The sequence below is a fragment of the Vicugna pacos genome, chromosome 4 (genome assembly GCF_048564905.1).
Source record: "Vicugna pacos chromosome 4, VicPac4, whole genome shotgun sequence".
Classification (NCBI taxonomy): domain Eukaryota; kingdom Metazoa; phylum Chordata; class Mammalia; order Artiodactyla; family Camelidae; genus Vicugna; species Vicugna pacos.
The window spans coordinates 58,489,356-58,508,178 of NC_132990.1; the positions used below are offsets into that span (position 1 = coordinate 58,489,356).

The window sequence follows — 18,823 nt, forward strand, 5'->3', positions numbered from 1 at the left end:
GTTTGAAAAGAACACTGATCTAGCCCACCCACTTTGTTCTCAGATGAGAAAAATGAGGCCCCAGAGCTGGGTTGGCGCCACAGTGGGGCTGGGCGGGAGGCCTCCCGATTCCGGGGTCAGCGCTCCCATCACTAACCCACTCCTTCTCGTGCCATGCTCTGCCCTCCAGGGCCTTGGCCCACCGAGCTGTGCTGATCACAGAGACCATCCTCCCTGGCCGCCTGAGACCCGGGCCTGCGATGACCAGAGGCTAACTAAACGGGGCTACCAGTGGCTGGAGCCTGGACACAAGGGCCAAAACAAATGTAGTCTGTGATTCTCCAGCGTGACAGCTGTGCACCGAAGTCACAACTCACACAAGGAAACAATTGTTTCAGGGAGAGGACAGGTGCACACCAGGTGGGACGGCGTTCTCACCTGGGCCGCACACTGGGCTCGCCTGGGAGCTTTAAACCCACAGACACCGGGTCCCACCCCAGAGACTGACTGCATCACCCTGGGGTGTGGCCTGGCTGAGGGCCCCCGCCCCCTGCCTCACAGCTCAGCAGATGAGTTCAAAGTACAGGAAAGATCCAAGCCATCTGTGCTGGGGAAGGGGGTGGCAAACTGAGGCCCATGGGCCAAACCTGGCCCAACCGTGTGTGAGTAGAGTTTAATTGGAACACAGGTGTGTCCATGTGTTTACAAACTGTTCACGCTACTCTGGTGCTCCGGACACAGGGCAGAGCAGTCCTGAAAGGGACAGCAGGGCGGGTGAGGTCTAAAGTATTTACTGCCTGGCACTTTGCAGGAAATGTTTGCCAACACCTGTGCTAGAGTTCTAGTCTTGCGATGAGTTCTGTTCCTGCAGCAATTTGACTAGATGTTTGAGAAAGGCCTTCTACGCTGTATGACATAAATTCCGCACGTCACTGAGCGAATCCAGCTTTTGTTTCCTGGGAGCTTTTGCTCAAGAGCAAGACCTTTCTTTACCATCACTGCCTGCAACGCCACTGTCCCCTGCCATACACATTCCTATGACCTTCATCACCCACTGCTCCAATAAACAAAGCACAAAGCCACTCAAACAAAGAAGTTCTGTTTTCCAAAAAAAACAAACCGTCTTGGAACATTCTATTGTGTACTTATTAAAAGCCAGGCGGACGGCATAGCCAGGCAGCAGGGAAGGTGGGGGAGGGACAGACCGTCAGGTCTTCACTCTGTGATCGCACTGTATTCAGGAAAAACTCAACATTGCAAATAAATACAATTAATTCGAGCCATCCCCGGAGTCTGGGGGCACTTACCAGAACTGAGCCGCTATCACCGGGTTGCTTGCTTTAAAGGAAAAACAGGAAAGTGTGACACCTCAGAGAGCTTTACCACTTTCTACCATTTCTACCACTTTTTACCAATGACCAGGAAGAGATCTCTGGGATCTCAGAGCAGCCCCAACCCCAGCAGGCAGAAATCTTCACCTTGCTACTTCTTTCCAGAGGAAGAGCCTCTCCTCTGTGCCCCCCACCCGCCCCCAATTCACTCAGAAAAGGCTCACGGAGCCTGATCCCAGGGCCAGGAGCTGGAGGATGCTGAGACGGGACAGTCCTTGCTCTCAAGGAGCTCACAGTCTTCACACAGAGACAGAGGGGCACGTAAAATCGAAAACAGCATAAGGTGATGATAAAGGCTGAAATACAAGCGTGAATCTGTGCTGGGGAGTGCAGGGCAGAGGCTTCTGACTGGAGCCGGGGGGTGAGTCTGCGGGAGGGACCATGGACAGAGGTGGAACTTATTTATCTAGATTCCATTTCGTTTTTTAAAAACTGGAGCCTGGAAAATTATGAATAGTTTCGCAAAGATGCCAGAACTCTGGTTGTAGAAAATGTCAGTAAAATAAAGGAGGAGAAGAGGATGGAGACCAAGAAGGAGGCTGGAGAAGTGCAGTCTGGAAGAGAACTAAGGCTACCTTAGGGGGTCAAGCCCCGTTGCCCGTGCAGCAGCCGCACCGAGGAACCTTGCCCTTTGCACTCACACAACCTCCAGGGCCTGGGTCCTCACTGCTGTCTTGGAAGAGCGCTGTCTTTGGACAGCCCCATCAGAAAGTCCTTCCTTATACTGGGGTGTTTCTAGGAAGCTTTGACCCAACTGGCTACACGCACAAGCACGATGCTCTGCAGGGAGGTGAACACAGCCCTTGGGACACAGAGTTCGCATCCCCTCCTCCCACCGCCCCATCACTCGTTGCTCCCAGTTTCTGCAATCAATCACCCTTCACTGACCTGTCACCCTCCCTGGGCACACACTCCACCATCTCAACCTCTGGTCTCTCTTGAAGGGGAGGCCACATTCTCCAGGCTCTGGGTATTTTTCCCCCATGAAAGAAGCCAAGAATGGCTTTAGAGAGTTTCTGGTTACCATGCTATTGCATTGTTGGTTCAAAAAGGAAGGAAACGGTGGGGAACACAAGATTAGAGATTCTAGAATAGGAAAGCATAGGTGCCAGGTCCTACAGAGGCCCATCGCATCCTTAATTATTCAAGGAAAACATACGGAATGGCCACTAGGAGTAGTGATGCCCAGGAGGGGTGGGGGTGGGGGGCGAGAGTACACAGGCCCTGTTACAAAAGAGCAAGCACCTTAGAGCTGAACAAGGAGTCCCGAGTGGAGAAGCAATCAAATGTGGGCACAGGGAGCTAGGAGATGGGATCTGGGGGCCAGTGTAAACAGAAATGAGCCTGACTTGCTCACCTGCTGACTGAAGCTGTACTGGGTACCAGGCCTCATACAGGTGCAAAGTCACAGACAAGGCTCAGGGAGTTCTGGAAAGGGGGGCAGAGGCAAGCATCCTGGGGTCCAGCTAAATTCACGGGCAGGTGTGTCTGGACTGGCCGTGGGACCCGAGCCCAGAACTTGACAGTTCTGGTTCTGCTCTTACGTGGTCCGATTCTAGTTAGCACGAGACTGATGTCCCCACTTAAAATTGGAAGATGGCAGAGAGAAGGGACTGTCCTTCCAGAGGCAGGAAACGTGTTTACCTATAGACATCCCTGAGGCCCCAGGTCCAACAGAAGTGAGGAGATGCAAGAAAAGAAATATGGAAAAGGGGGAGAAGGAAATGAACATATCCAGAGGGAAAGACTAAAGACAGTGGATGGTGAGGGTGGCCCAACTCCACCAAGACAATCCCGCTGGAGTTTTGCTGAAAGCTCCAAAACGACAGAGGACAGTAGAAAGTTCCTTCAAAAACTGCTGCACCACGCTCCCTGGGGCTTAACCAACTAAACCGTAATGTGAAATTCCAAGATGGAATGAAAAGCACACCACCTTTGAACGTCGAATGTCTCCGGGATGGGTAGCGTTTACTAGGCTTCCTCTCAAAGGTGCTGGTTCTTCGTAACCTGGTGCCATGTGTAGCTTGATATTCTGTGCGCCCACTGGAAAGCAAATACATCACTGCATACTTCCAATATCAGAATGCCATGCATTCGACGTATTCAGCAGTGAACTGTTATTTCCAAGAGCTCCAATGTACATTTCAGCTTATCTAGAACTCTGTTTGGTAAAGACACACACTAAATTTAAACTTAGCCTTCCATCTGGAAATAAACACACTGTTGCCAAGTCCAGGCTGTATTATATTTCCACCAAAGGACAAAACCTGCAATTTAAGTACCGGCTTTTTGACTGCACAAACCAAGCAGGTCGAATACTTGCAACATCTAAGAGAATACCAATGCGCACATAAAATAACCTTTCATAACACATTAGGTAGACATTTAACTCTTTTAAAAGATGGTTATCAATGACCACTTAACTATACCTTGGCTTTCCTCGCCATGCTAAGGAAAACATGGCTGCTTTCACTAAGGCTTTCAATCAACCTGACACCCAGCTGCAGTCCAGGAGGTCACGCTGTCTTCGTGCGATCTATCACTGCCTCGTTCCAGCACCCTTGGTTTATGATCTAGCACGTGGAAGGCACCACATGCCACCTGCTTTAAGTGACCCCAGGGGCAGCCTCTTCTCCAGACTCCCCTCCCTTCTTACACTTGTCCTCAAAGAGCAGAAGGGAGCCAGGGCTGGGCCAAACCCCACAGGAGTTTCTTCCTAAGATGGAAAAGCCCACCTAGGCAACCCCCTCCACAGTCCTCCTGCCTCCCTGGGAGACAGGGCAGACCTCAGCACATGTGCGATGTCTCTGCAAGCCTTTGCAGTTAGGACACTTTCCATCATCTGCAGGACCTGTAAGTCGATTCTCTCTCAGAAAGGACTTGGTCCCCCCACTCCCCTTTGCAGCGTTTAAAAATACATTCCGACAAAAGCATCCTTGAAACACAAGTGCACAGCCACTTCCTTGCACTGGAGAAAAATTTGAAAGGAGCAAATCGTTTGGCATTTTAAATAGAGTTCAAGGACATGCCATGTGTGGGCAGAGGTTATGAAACCATGTGAAGTTTTAGATCTTGTAACAGCAATTCTCAGATCTGTAAACACGCCTCAGAAATCCATCCTGGGAGAGCACTTAAAATACACATTCCCAGGCCTTATTCATACACGCACACGTGCGCACCCAGAGATTCTGATTTACAAAGGTCTTAGGTCAAGTCCTAAATCCTCACTTTAAACAAAACACCCTGGGAGTTCTCACGCACTTTGAGAGACATGGTCTGAGAATCGTAAGTAAAAAGATCAAAATAAATTCTTTCTTTAGGATCTTTTCAGATTTAAATATTTCTGTGAACCTGGGTCACTCACACACATGTTGACATCCACTCTCATTCTTAATTATCACCAAATTTCTTTTTATTATCATTATTATTATTATTATTATTGGGGGGTGGGTAACTAGGTTTACTTACTTATTTATTCATTGATGAAGGTACTGGGGATTGAACCCAGGACCTTGTGCATGCTAGGCATGCCCTCTACCACTGAGCTGTACCCTCTCCCCACCGAATTTCTTGATGTTGGCATGTGAAAGGCAATAGAGTAGCGTTTAAAAAATAAGATATAAGACTCAGGCTGCCTGGGGTTGAATCGGCCCTATCACTGACTGGCTGTGACTCTGGGCAGATTATGTAACCCTCCCTGGTCCTAGTTCCCTTATTTGTAAAACGGGGATAATCTAAGGACCCACCTTAGTGAGGCTGCTGGGAGAACTACGAGTTGGTACATCAGAAACTCTAGTTAGTGTAGTGTGGCCGACAGAACTTTCCAAAACGATGCCTGTGTTCTACGTTGGCACTACCCAGTATGGTAGCCACCCGTCTCATTTGTCCCAAGCACCTGAAGCATGGTTAGTGAGACCCGAGAATCACATTTTTAAATGTGCTTAACATTAATTAATCTAAATAGCCACCTGTGGCTAGTGTCTACGTATGAGACAGCGTAAATGTCAGCTCTTAATAATTTTGTTATTAGCCTCATTTTATCAATGAGGATACAGAGGCTAAAAGAGCTTCAGTGATTCCATGAAAAGTCAGATGTTAAGACAGAAGATGGGATGTCCACCTCCAGCCTCTGGACGCAGACCCACTGCTCCAGTCACCAAAAGCATCACGGCTACTCCCCTTCCAGACATGTGACCGGGTAGTGTAAAGCAGCGCCCACCTGAACCTGAAGCGAGACCCCAGCCTGATGAAGTCTGATCTGCTGGACTTGCTGTTGCCCGGCGCCCGTAGGCGGAAGAAGGCGTGGTGCTCCACGGCGCACTTCCACAGGTGCTTGCAGGTCCTGGCGCTGTCCAGCCGGAACACGAATGTGTGCTCCTGCTCCCGGCCCTGGGAGGCGAAGCACGGGGCTCCCGGTTACCCGGGGGCTGGTAACACCGATGCAGGACCGTCCGCAGCAAGGAGGAAAAGCAGGGGCAAGGCTTACCTGGTCATCATCCTCCACCACCACCAGCGTCAATTTGCTCTTTTTAAAATCCATTTTGGTGATTTTCGGCCTGGTCAGAGAGACAGCACTTTAAAAGTACAGCCTGCAGGAATGCCATCTACACACCACACAGCAGTCTCCTTTCTACTGTTTAAGCTTACATTTGCTAAAGAAATCATTCATCTCATTCATCTAAGTGTGATTATCCAGAAGTACCACTGCCCTTGTCACATACCCACAAACGCCAGAGCATGTGCGTTTTTGAAAATGAATCTGGGGGTCGCCAATGTCCCTCGATAATCACCCATCACATATAATTCCACCACAAAATAGGAAAAGACATTTTTAATATAGGACAAAACTAAATTACCAAAAGAATAAGCCTATTTTGTTAGCTCCTTCAAAGATTAATATGCCTGTCGGGGTCAGTCCAAGAGAATATTCACAGCCATCTCTTCCCTACAAATAAACGAAGGCACAGTCGGTAGAGGGTTCTAACAGGTCGTCACAGAGCAGAATGCAAAACAGTTTTCTCACCGCGTTACTTGGTTTGCACACGGTTCACAGGAAAACCCAATTACTTAAACACACACAGTGCTTACCCTGACAACGTGCATGTCTACCCCATACATTTCCAGCCACTTCGCTTTATTCAGATAGGAGAGTTCCGCCTGGGCAGGGCTCTTTCCCCTTAGAGAAACCAACGGAGACATATGTGAACTGCAGTGCGTACACCCACAGGAGTCTGAAGGGTGCGGCCACACTAAGGGATGCTCTGTGGCAGGTAAAGGAAGGGGGGACACCGGTTCACATCAACACAACACGACCTCTGAGAACAGACTGCTCACTGAACAGAAAGAGGGCAGAGCAGAGCTTACGATATGAGCACTCAGGGAAACGACTGTGTGTGTGCATATGTGCATGTCTGTGCAAAGGAAAAAGGCTGGGAGGATGGGGGCTAGGGAGTGTGGGGGGTGTGGCAGGATGACTCTACGGCCACAGATTTTTACATTTCAGTGGGTACAACAATGCACCAGTCACCTTCCATTTTCAAGAGAGTCAGAATGACCGTGGGACAACGGGAAGCCCTGCAAAGTCTCTGAGTTCAAGGGTGACTGGATACAGGCAGTGTTTTGGGAAGATGGGCTGGGTGGGAGGAGAGGTGGCACGGGTAGTCCAGGCAGGCATAAAACTGCTAGTCTAGGGTGTCGACACAGGGCCAAAGAGGAAAAACCAAGCAATAAACGATAGGGCTGGATTTGGCAGTGGTGACCACGTGTCCTGAGATACAACATTGTACAACACGCGGTCTCAGATACAAGTGTCCCCACAAGAGCCACAGGGCATATTTCTAAAGGGTTTGCTCCAGCAGTCTGGACCATGGACAGAGGCCCAGATGTGCAGGCTGGATCAACGCAGCACCCTCAACCCCCGCCGCCTTCCTTAGGAGGGAGGATGGCAGTGGTGTCCCTGGCAGCAATGAGCAAATCAGGACCAGCCCCTGTAATTCAGAGAGAGAAACAGGAATATGGTTTGGTTTTTACTGTATATCTCTGCAGAGAGAGATGTTGCATGGGCCTTTGGCAAACTGGAGCACAGGCGAGAGAGATGTGAAGAGCCAGAGCTGCACGTTCACGGTCATTGACAGAGTCGCTCAACCAGCAGATAAAAGAGGCTGGCAAACGCGTATCTATCACAAAACAAATAGATCGGAATGCCAGATGGTAGCGTCAAGGTACCTGCACTCTTTCCACCTCTGGAAGATATCAAATTCCATCGCTTCCGTCTGATTTGGAATGAACCGAAACTCAGACACGAGCTCCGGTGTGTGTTCTGGAAGCTCGCACTCCCCAAGCTCGGCTGCAGGTTTCATAAAAGGGAGGAAAACGGGAGACAGTGAATGCTTTCGGTTACTGCGGCCTGCGAACAGCACAGGTGCCCCCTCGTGTACAACTAGCTCTCTCCCTGCAGGAGGACTGAACTCCCACTCACTCCCCAGGTGGACACTCACAGTCCCCGCGAATCACTCGAACGCCCTCCCCACTGAGCCCTACACCATCATCTCAGTTATTACTGTCTCTCTCCCGTCTCTTTCTCCTGCCCCGGGAGGCCCCGATTACATTTCCCCACAAAGTTGTAAAGCTTCAATCTGCAATAAAAGGCCGTTGCAGCGACGGAGGACCTGCCCAGAAACATCCATGGAACAAGGCTCTCATAAAGGGTGGGTCGGAGCAGCACCCTGGAGCCTGCAGTGCTGGAGAGGCTCAATCAAGAATTCGGTACAGGCAGAATCCAGGGGAAAAAAAAATCTGTCAGGAGGGAGAGGGGAGGCGTGAGGAGCGAGAGAGGAGAGGGAGCGGGCTGTGGAGCAACTGCGGCAACTCAGGTAGAAACTGGGGGGGGAGCCGGGGCTGCAGAAAGGAGGACCACCACGGGGCGATCCCGGCAGAAAGCCCGAAGCCGCCGCACGGTCCTCACTCTTGCCAAGTGCCCCAGGGAACACAGGGCCCGAGGACACAGGGGGCCCCACTCCTCCCGGACATGAACGAGAGAGGCCACTCTCCCTGCTCCCCTGACCCTTGCAGCTCAGGAGGCAGACCCCAGAAGGAAAGGGAATCCTCCAGAGGTTCCTCTAAGACCTTGTTGGCTGTTCCCTCTAATTACCTCTAATACCCTGCTGTACAAAGTACGGTCCACAGACCAGCAGCGAGGGCATCACAGAGGAGCTGGCTCACAATGCAGAATCTCAGGCCCCACCGGGACCGCCCGGAGCAAAACACGCCTTTCCACCAGATGCCCAGGAGGGTGGTGCCCACGTTACCTTGAAAGGCACTGATCTACGACAGTGGTTTTCCATCAGAGAGGGCTCGGTAAAACGTCGCTGGCCCCCATCCCCAGAGATTCTGAATTCAGAGGTCTGGAATAGGCTTGAAAACCTGCATTTCTAACAAGTTCCCAGGTGATGCTGACATAGCTGACTTGGGGAACATACTTTGAGAACCACAGATTAACACAACAGCCCAACTGACCAGCCAGAATATATGACCAAACACCCTCAGTGACAGCAACTCACTACATACCACGCAGCCCTTTCTAATGGCTTCCGAGTCACAAACCCAGAGCCCACCTTTCAGGAGAGGGACTCCATCCAGGTGGCTTGCAGAAGAGGATAAAATCCCTGCCCGCACAGAGGAAGCAGAAATACCAAACTCGGAGGGGCAGTGGGAGGACTGCAGGGGACAGTGTCTGACACAGGGAGGGGACCTAGTGACCTTCCCCTCACCTGACCGCAGGCCATCATCTGTAACTCTGAGCTGGACGGCACCCCTAAGGCCACCACGAGTCTGGTGTGCGGCTGCTTGGTACCTTGGGCAAAGTCACAAATGAAGATTCTGTCCTGGAAATATTTGCCCAGAAAAGGTCAGGGCTAGGCTCCCAAGGCTGAGGGCCACTGCTGACCTCTGACCAAGACGTCACCCTAATGCTGGGGACCTGGCAAAGCTTAGAAGGGCCGTCTGGGAAGAGGGCTCCTTGATCTGAACCACCCTGCACCCATGCGCCAAAGTGAGCCCTGCATTTACTGTTGTGTCTGGACAAGACTGGACTAGCTCTGCCACTGATACCATCACACGCAGGAGCGGGGAGTCAATAACAAGGTTCCCCCAAGATGGGGCAATGGGGCTAGTGTCCCTGCTCCCCATCACTGGACTAACACAGCCTGAGTGATGCCTGGCACACCCACCCTGAGGGAGCACGCTGCCTGCCTTCCAAGAACCCGCTAGTAAAAGGACACTTCGCTCCATCTTCAAATCCTACAGCCAGGGTCCCAGCGGTGGAGGTTGTGGGATGTGGTGGAAACAACTCAGATACAGGAGGGCTTGGCTCCAAACACTACCATATACTTGCTGTGTGATCTGGGCAAGTCACTTAACTGCCCTGGGTCTCTTGACACCTTACCCACAAAATGAAAATTTACGAAGATGAAATGAGATTCAGGACACACAACAAATGGTTGTCCCATTCTCCCTCCTCCCTTCTTTTTCTTTGTGCCTGAATTAATCTTCAAATCAACCATAACATTAGTTCTCAAAAGAGCATGGCCTCCAAGCAGGGCCACTGCATCACAACTCTGGAGGAACCATTAATTCAAGGACAACTGCAGCAAGATGTGTTCAAGGCGCAAGCTTGGGAGGACACACAACCTTTCATTTTTCAAACCCACAGAGGTGCTGTAGCCATCTTTATAGTCAGAGGCAAACCGGCTTCTCTGTGGCTGAACGAGAAGCATGTACGGATGGGATGGGGGGGACGAGGGGGCATGGAGGGACGGTGTAACCAGCACTTCTCCATTTCTGTGTCTAAGTCTTCAGTCTTTTTATCTGTACCTGACATAATTAAATTACACTAATGTTGTTGTTCCAACTCAGATGGGTAATTTCTCCAAGAAGGGCTCACAGAGAGCTGGTACTTTCGTCTTCCGCGGCTCTGGGCAAGGCAAACGGTTCTCCTGGAGCTGGGCTTTGCCAGCGTGGTGATGCCTTCATCACCCCCGGTCGGGGCAGGGGGTTCGCAGGGTGATGATACGTGTGCCTTGTCCTCTAATCACTAGGACAATGTGCCAAAGGCCTGAGGAAGAAATCTTTCTGGTGGACTGATGGCCCCAGGTCTGACATGGATGCTTGCATTCCATTAGCTCCACCCTGACATCTACTGCTGGACCACCAAGCATGATGGTACGACCTCCTAGCAACTCAGAAACACCAGGGTGGATGCTGCTTGGCAAGTTGGTGAAAACTGTACTTGGCCAAAGAGGACAGTCCAAGTTCCCTAAGCCATCACACATCCTGATGGCATTTACCACAGGTACCACTGTATCAGGAAAATATGGATGCAAAGCACTTAGCACTGCATTGACACAGACGGTTGCAGATGACAATATTGTCACCTCCATCACCAGTGCCTTCAGACCACATGGGCAGACACCCCCTCAACCAAAGTCCTCAGAAGGCCTCTTCAACTTCATTCTGTACCTACTGAGCACCTACTTTATGCCAAGTCCCCATCAGATGGTAAACATCAAAGGTGGCTACGGAATGGAAGTATCAGGGAATGGGAGTAACCCGCAGCCATTAAAGACCATCTTTCTGACTATAAACATGACAAAACACACATAACTAACATTACCAAGTGGAAAAATAATATAAAAACATTTGTATATGACTCTGATCAGAATCAAAACTCATAGTCAGAAACTGCTCGTCTGTGAGTAGGACGGTGGTGCTCCCCCCCTCTCCTTGTCTGACTGTTGTCCTGACGTTCTGTAATAAGCATGTACTGATTTTATAAGTTGAAGACTTAGATCAACTTGTAAACCTTGGTAAATACAAAAGCCAGAAGCCAAATCTTATTATGGCATTCAAAAAAAATTAGTAATTATGAATGAATATATCATTATTCATTATCCCACAGAAGCCAACGAACACTGGTAAACGAGTCCAAACATACGTCTACCCGATGCACTGACGAGATTCCTTCTGTGCAATCACACATCAGTATCCTCTTAATTAGTGCTGGAGACTTCAGCAAGTGTTTCTGGTGCATCTTAAACAGCCACTACTGCATCATATGGATGGAACAGCCAGCACTGACAGTCATGCAGGCAAACCTCTTACCATCCAATTCTCACCCACATGCTGATGTGATGACTCTGCTGTCAGTGTGTCCAGACTGACCTGTCTGATGGAGCCGGATCTCCTAGACTCAAGAAGCTACCATAGGCCCCACCAGCACCTCTCAGACCCTGCACAGATGTCTCCCCGACTGGAGCCCAATTCTACCTATTTGCTGTAAATGTTGGTAACAGCCTATGAGTCATCACTGACTCCTCTCTTGACACCGAAGCCTAATGACCAGGTCCTCCTTGTGCCGTTGATGCCAATGCTGGGGTTTTGGGGGGGGGGGTGTTTAACCCCTAGCCTTAGTTTCATTTGATTACAGTTACACCCCCTCACTGCACCCCCAGCCCCAGTCTTGGTCTTGCTCCAGTCCCTTCTCCCCATCACAGCCACTGTGGCCTTTCTAAAATGCACATCTGACCAGGCCTGCCTCCCTCTTAAGAAGCTTCAAAGGCACCATGGCTGACAGCATGAAGTTCATGCTCTTCAAACAGGGTCAAGGTCGCCCGCCTTTCCAGCTCCTTGAACTTCAACCTGTGACACCACTCAGCTGCTGGTACCTCTCTGCACTTTTCTACTCTGTGCCTTGGTTCCTCTGTTCATCTCCACCTACCCTTCCTGCAAGGGGCCTTCCGCTTCCAAGCCTCCTGCAAGCCTCCGTTCCTGAAGGAACCACACTGCACTCCGTGTGTACATGCCGAGTCTGTGATCCTGCCATGGGGTCCTCACAGGACCGCAAGCCACTTGGGGATGGAGACCATATCGTATTTGTTTGTACCCCAAAGCAGAGCACGGTGCCTGGCACACGGTAGATGCTCATTTGTTGAAACGAAAAGCACCAACTTGTAAAATGCTAATTACCACTAAGGAATAACATACCTTGTAGGCAGAGAGCAGCCAGTTCCACAGCTGTTTCATATGGGCATTTCAATCTTGAAAAAAAAGAAAGAAAGAAATTAACTCTAAATATGAACTTTAATATTCATAACCATGCAAAGTATCACTAAAATCATTTTTCAAAAAGTAGTGGTATTTAGATAATGATACTCGTTCTTGCTGGCTTCTATTTTTGCTATCTATGTTAAAAAATGCAACAAGCTGACTTACACTCCATGTTTCCCAAAGTCAGTTCTCGTCAGAGGGTAAAATTACCCAATCTAGGTACAGTTTCTCTCAACTCTAGGTAAAGCGGGCAATTTTACTGAATTTGGCAAGAATGGAGACGTTTGGGAAACAGAATGAAAAGCCTTCCCTCTGCCTTGTTATTTTTAAAGTTATTTTATCTTGATATAGTACATGCATCTTTTCAAGCTGCCTTAAATCTTCCTTGAAACGAGGTCACAGTGTTGAACAGACAGACACCATACCTAAGACTGCCGGGACAGCTGGACACACTCGAGCAATCTAATAACGGAGGCATCGCCACAGACGTGTATTACTACCAGTCCAGTGATCTCATTCATACTTAGTGTTGCAAATTTAGTTGGAAAAATAATAATGACATACATTGGTATAGAACTTTACAGTTTTCAAAGCCTTTTCACATGTGTATATTATCCAATTTGATCCGTGCGTGGAGTTTGTAAACCTCTAGGGTGGGCATTGCCGGTACTCCCCACCCTCCACCCTGGGGATGAGGAACTGAGCTTTCAGGGGTCCTGTGCACCGACATCCAGCTGGCAGGAGGCAACGCTGGGGTCAGAACACTGTTCTGCTTTGAAACGCAGTAAATCAGACCAAAGTGCACGTGAACTGCGAAGTGCTGTACAGATGCAAGGTGCTGCCATTAATATTTTTCCAGATAGAAGATAATGACTAAAAAGGCTTTTAGTATGAGGAGCACAGTATGGGGAGAGAGAGAGGAATATACACACTGTTACACACAATCAAAGGTCTGTGTCACATGGCTGAATAAGGCAAATGTATACACTGTACAATCTACTTGTTCTGTAGTGTACATTCCACTAGGACTCTGACAGCACACGCTCCATGGAGAGTTTGCACATTCAGAAATCACATTTTAAATTTCCTCCAGGTTAGATTCAAAATCAAAATGTATTCTTGGCAATAACAGCAGGTGTTGTTTTTTAGATTCAGTAGTCCTAGTTTTTCACGTAATAGAAAATAGTCAATGTGTCTGGTAGAAAATGACACATTGTAAAAGCTATGACTGCTGAAATCTCCTATCTTTAAAATAAATCCTGCCTGTGAACGCAACCACGTCAACCACGTCAGTGCCAATGCTTCTCGTGCTCAACAATTGTGTAGTCAGAGGCCTAGGATTTTAAAACCATTTTTAAGAGAGAAAAAGGAAATGAGATGAGATGTCTAAACCTCTTTCTCCTGGAATCAGCACATAACCTCTTTACATGACTTAAATGCACACGGTGATGAGCGAGACTTTGAGACTACCCAAATACTTGTAAGTGTATACATATTCATAACGTATCTTGCTTGCAAATATGACAAAAGCCAATATGAATGGGGCAGTGATGTGACAAGAGAGAATTATTCCCAAATACACATCACTTCGGATATTTAATGCTCTTGGAAATGCTTCAAGCCATATAGTGATCATTTAGAATAAAATGATGACACTGATACAAGTATTAGACTCACTTTACAATGCCTGGTGTATTTTTTTCAATTTTGAAAAGGGAACAAGGGTAAAAGTTAAAAATAAAAAACCACACACACAGTGAATTATTTAGAAATATACTACAATCTATCCTGGGTTAAGAATTAGAACAAAAACATACTTACTTTCCTGAAAGAATGTCATGCCTGAGTTGTAAAACAAACAGGTACCTGACAAACACATACAAAAGTCAAGAGGGTCACTTCCCCAGCCGCTGCCAATCCCCAACGTCCCATCACAAACCCCGCCCCCACACGCAGCCCGGAATTCTGCATTGTAAACAGGGAGTCCAAATCCAATGAGAACTTGGGTGGAAGCATCTCCTGCAGGAAGGCAACCCAGAACCTAGCCAGGAAGGTGAGCGCATGTACGGAATTCGCAAGATACTTGGAGGATGGAACACGGAACACCGCGCGGTCCAGCCGCCGCCTCGCCGGTGGCCTGGGTGCCCGGGAAGAGCCGCACGCGCACCAGCGCTCGCACACAGGCACGCAATGCAGCGGGCGGTGGAGCCTTCGCATCCGCCCGCAGTCAGCACCCCCAGCAGCTTCCAGAAAGGCTGCAGCTTGTATCAAGACTGTATCAAAAAGTCTACAGCTGACTGTGGTTAGCAACTGCTGGAGGCTTTTTTTTTTCTGATGCAGTTTAACTGCAGACTCCGTCTTTCAAAAAAACAAAACACACGTGCACACACACACACACAGACACACACAAAGGAGACAGAAATCCTGGAATTGGACTGTGGCTGTTCATAGGGGTCACGAAAGATGGGGAAGAAGGCAGCAAGTAACACAAGTGGAGTTCACTTAAGTCAAAGATTAAGTGTTTTTGTTTTTTTACCGGGAGGACGTGAGCATCAGAACCGCTTACAGTGCTTTGTAAAAACCAAAACTGCCCACGCTCCACTCCATACCTACGGAATGAGACTCTCACACTCAAGAGTGGTCCCCAGGAATCTGATTTGTTCAAAAGCTTCCCTCCCAGGTGTTTCTGATTCACACAAGCCCAGTTAAGAATCACTGGCTTTGATGACAGCTAGAAGCAGCATGCTTCATAAAGGACTCTAGAGGGGAACACTAGAATAATGTAATTTGTTTGAACTTTGAAAACACTGCAGCCAGCCACTCTCTGTGGAATGGATATAGGACAGTGTGGGTGACCCAGACGTGGGGGTGGTGGGGAAGGTTCTGGGACATTCCAGAATGTTATTGCTTCTGACAGGTGCTCAACCACCATCAAACTGAGTACCCACATCAAGGAGGACACCGTGCTGCTGTGGCCAGAACTTCCAGTTCCTATAGGAAAGCCTAACTACAGAAGCCCAGCTGGCCTCTCCCGGGGCGGGGGGTGGGGGTGATAAAGTCTGTCTTTAAAGTATTACTTAGGTGGTCATCTCCAGGCTAGCGGCCACCACCGTGGATCACTCAGCAGCTTACATGTCACCACTACTGTCCATCACAGACCATGACAAAGGAGATTGTGGAGACATCAAAAGTAGCAGAAGGCTGGATAGAGCATCTCACTGATACAGGGGTGAGGGAAACTCAATATGTAAAATGTTTTCTATGTCTCTTTTGCTTCGACACTGTTTTTGAAGTCTAAGAGACAGACATAGGCAGGCACACCATCAAAGAAGTTCGATGGGGCAGAAAGATACCAGGAAGGAATTCTAATAAATCTGATACTGTAACAATCAAAGGAATATTTCACATTCCTTAAAAAAATCAGGTGGCGATTTTGGACTGAGAAATGCTCTTCTGATATTTGCCTTCCCTTTTTGTATCTGAGACAAAATAAAGTGCCATCGACCAACTAGCCAGTTTACCCAAGGTCCAACAAAATAGAAATGGGACGAAGAAACAAATGTTTAAATTTGGATTCACTAAGAAAAAGGTCACATTAAGCAAAGTGTGGATTTTCAACAGAATACAGAGATAAGGACAGCAAAGCGCTAACTCTTGCTCAGAATATAAAGGCAGCAGACGGAAGAGGCGGCAAACCCGCGGGGGAGAAGACCACGGACTGTTAGTGAGGCAAGTGCTGTGGGTGCGGGGGTGGGGTGGGGGTGGAGGCACCTTGTCCTGCACCTTGTCCTACCTTGTAAACTCTTCACGAAGGTTGTTCGGTTCTGAAGAATAATATTTAACTCGAAAGTGCAAAGCATAAGCAGGTCCAACTAAACATTTGGAAATGGAAGGTTGAAGATATTTTTCCCCAATGTTGAAGATCACAGAGTGGAAAAAAAGAAAAAAAAAACACGTTAAATCTAGTAACACATCCACCACGACACTGGGAGGTAACAACGGAACATAGGAAGCTAGTAAGTTCTTTCCCATCCTAGTTTGGAAAACTAAAATGGACTTTCGTGTTGACAAAGATAGTTTAGCTAGTAATCTCATTCTGGAAGAAAACCCAAAGCATCTAGATGATTACCGAGCACTGACACTTTACTTTCACCCCGATTGCCAAGATACTCCACACTGATACTAATGTGTAACAAAACACTAAGTGGGTAAAGGGAAGTGACACATAAACAGCCAAGTGTTCTGTAATCTAAAAAACCACAGCAAAAATACCTCCAAATTATTAACTTAAAAAAAATTACTCACACATCAGCAACACTGAAGAAATGTGGTTACCACAACTATAAAATCAGAGAGCTGGACCAGACTGTCAAAGAGCCCTCCTGCTCCCATTCTCTGAGCCTACTTTATAACCTTAGGAAATGAATGTAACAGGTATAAAGTCATGTTTCTGAATGGCATATTTATCAGTCCTCATTGGTAGAAGTGCCTGATTTTAAATGAAAGCTTAGGCTGTTTTTTAACATCTACTAAAAACTCATTCAAATTTTTAAACTCTAACGTTTAGCCAGCCTTAGGAAATTAAAATTCATCCTTAAAATGGAATCCATCTTAAAATGCTCCTGAGTTCTAATGAAAACATAATACCTCAAAACATTGGCAAAGGACTTCACTCTCTGACAAAAGAAGTAAGGTAGTAGGCTAAATTCTGCTTACTTACTTTTCATCTGCTTTTTTATGGGTTTGGAATGATCCAGCCAGTGCTGAAAGAAAGAAAATGTTTTGTTTTTTTAGGAATAGTTCATCAGCAAGATTACACAGCCCTCAGAGTTACCCTCCCTTACAAACCTTAGTAATTCTACCCATAAAAACCACAGATTGGACCAGATTATGAGCTCTTACGCTGGGGATCTGCAAACTGCAGGGGGTGGTGTAAAAATATCTGTGCTTCATGAAAAAAAAGATGCCCCACACATCACTAATTATTAGAGAAATGCAAATCAAAACCACAATGAGGTATCATCTCACACAGGTCAGAATGGCTATCACCAAAAAGTCTACAAATAATAAATGCTAGAGAAGCTGTGGAAAAAAAGGAACCCTCATACACTATTGGTGGGAATGTAAACTGGTGCAGCTACTGTGGAGAACAGCATGGAAGCTGCTTAAAAGACTAAATCTACAGCTACCATTTGATCCAGCAATCCCACTCCTGGACATATATCCAGGAAACCAAAACACTAATTGGAAAAGATCATGCACCACAATGGTCACAGCAGCCAAGACATGGAAACAACCCAAGTGCCCATCAACAGATGATCGGTTTAAAAGGATGTGTTGTGTGTGTGTGTGTGTGTGTGTGTGTGTGTGTGTGTGTGTAATATTACTCAGTCATAAAAAAGAATGGAATATTGCCATTTGCAACAACATGGATGGACATAGAGATTATCATACTAAGTGAAGTAAGTCAGAGAAAGACAAATACTATATGATACAATTTATATGTGGAATCTAAAAAATAATACAAATGACTCTACACACAAAACAGAAACAGACTCACAGAAATAGAGCAATAAACATAGGTACCAAACGGGAAAGGCAGGCAGGGAGGCGTAAATTAGGAGTATACTATACATAAAATAGATAAGCCACAAGGCTTTACGGTACAGCACGTGTGTGTGTATATATATACACACACATGTATGTATATATATATAACTGAATCACTTTGCTATACACCTGAAACTAGCACAATACTGTAAATCAACTATACTTCAATTAAAAAAAAAGAAAAAAAATCTGTGCTTAAGCACATTAAGTGCATTTTTTGGGGGGCAAGAGTTAGCTCTTCCAAGATGTGCCTTTACCTAATTAATCTATAAAGTCTCTTCTAGTGAGGAGAGCCACCAGCTGCCTTTTCCTTCTGACTTTTCTCAAGTTACAATCAAGTCCCCGTTAATCTAGAAAAGACTCCAAGCTGCACCGCTGAAAATCTGCTCATATATGGGTCTTGTAATTCTGTCGCCCTAAACTCTAAAATTAAAAATCAAAAATCATGATTCTTATTCTTTTGCCAGGAAAATGACCCACACTGAAGGTGGAACAACAGGTGGGGCTTTGCCTAAGTTAACTTTGCCCTGGTCAGTGAAGGCATTTCAACTTCCTCTGGTTCTCGCCAGAAAAATCACTTCGGTTTTAACTATCAGAGAAATTACAAAACCATTTCTCTCATTTAAAATTTCCTCTGTAACGTTCTCGTTGTTGATACTACAGCACTGACGAGCCTCGGGAGACTCACCTCCAAGGAGAACAACAGTTAGGAAAAGTGCACTGTGAGCCCCTCCAGGCGA

The 18,823-nt window shown here is 47.3% G+C and overlaps 1 protein-coding gene across 2 annotated transcripts in view; it reads right to left on the minus strand.

The window, feature by feature from the left end:
* The window catches only part of EPB41L4B (erythrocyte membrane protein band 4.1 like 4B), a 123,020-nt gene that overhangs the window by 61,432 nt on the left and 42,765 nt on the right, over window positions 1–18,823 (minus strand). For both annotated transcript variants that reach the window (XM_072959881.1, XM_072959880.1), the window contains exons 3-13: window positions 17,194–17,236; window positions 16,267–16,345; window positions 14,295–14,339; window positions 12,411–12,463; window positions 7,596–7,716; window positions 6,459–6,546; window positions 6,227–6,315; window positions 5,857–5,926; window positions 5,590–5,759; window positions 3,304–3,413; window positions 1,287–1,317 (exon numbers count right to left, since the gene is read on the minus strand). In XM_072959881.1, the coding sequence (XP_072815982.1) occupies window positions 1,287–1,317; window positions 3,304–3,413; window positions 5,590–5,759; window positions 5,857–5,926; window positions 6,227–6,315; window positions 6,459–6,546; window positions 7,596–7,716; window positions 12,411–12,463; window positions 14,295–14,339; window positions 16,267–16,345; window positions 17,194–17,236 (899 nt within the window). The remainder of the gene's footprint in view (window positions 1–1,286; window positions 1,318–3,303; window positions 3,414–5,589; window positions 5,760–5,856; window positions 5,927–6,226; window positions 6,316–6,458; window positions 6,547–7,595; window positions 7,717–12,410; window positions 12,464–14,294; window positions 14,340–16,266; window positions 16,346–17,193; window positions 17,237–18,823) is intronic.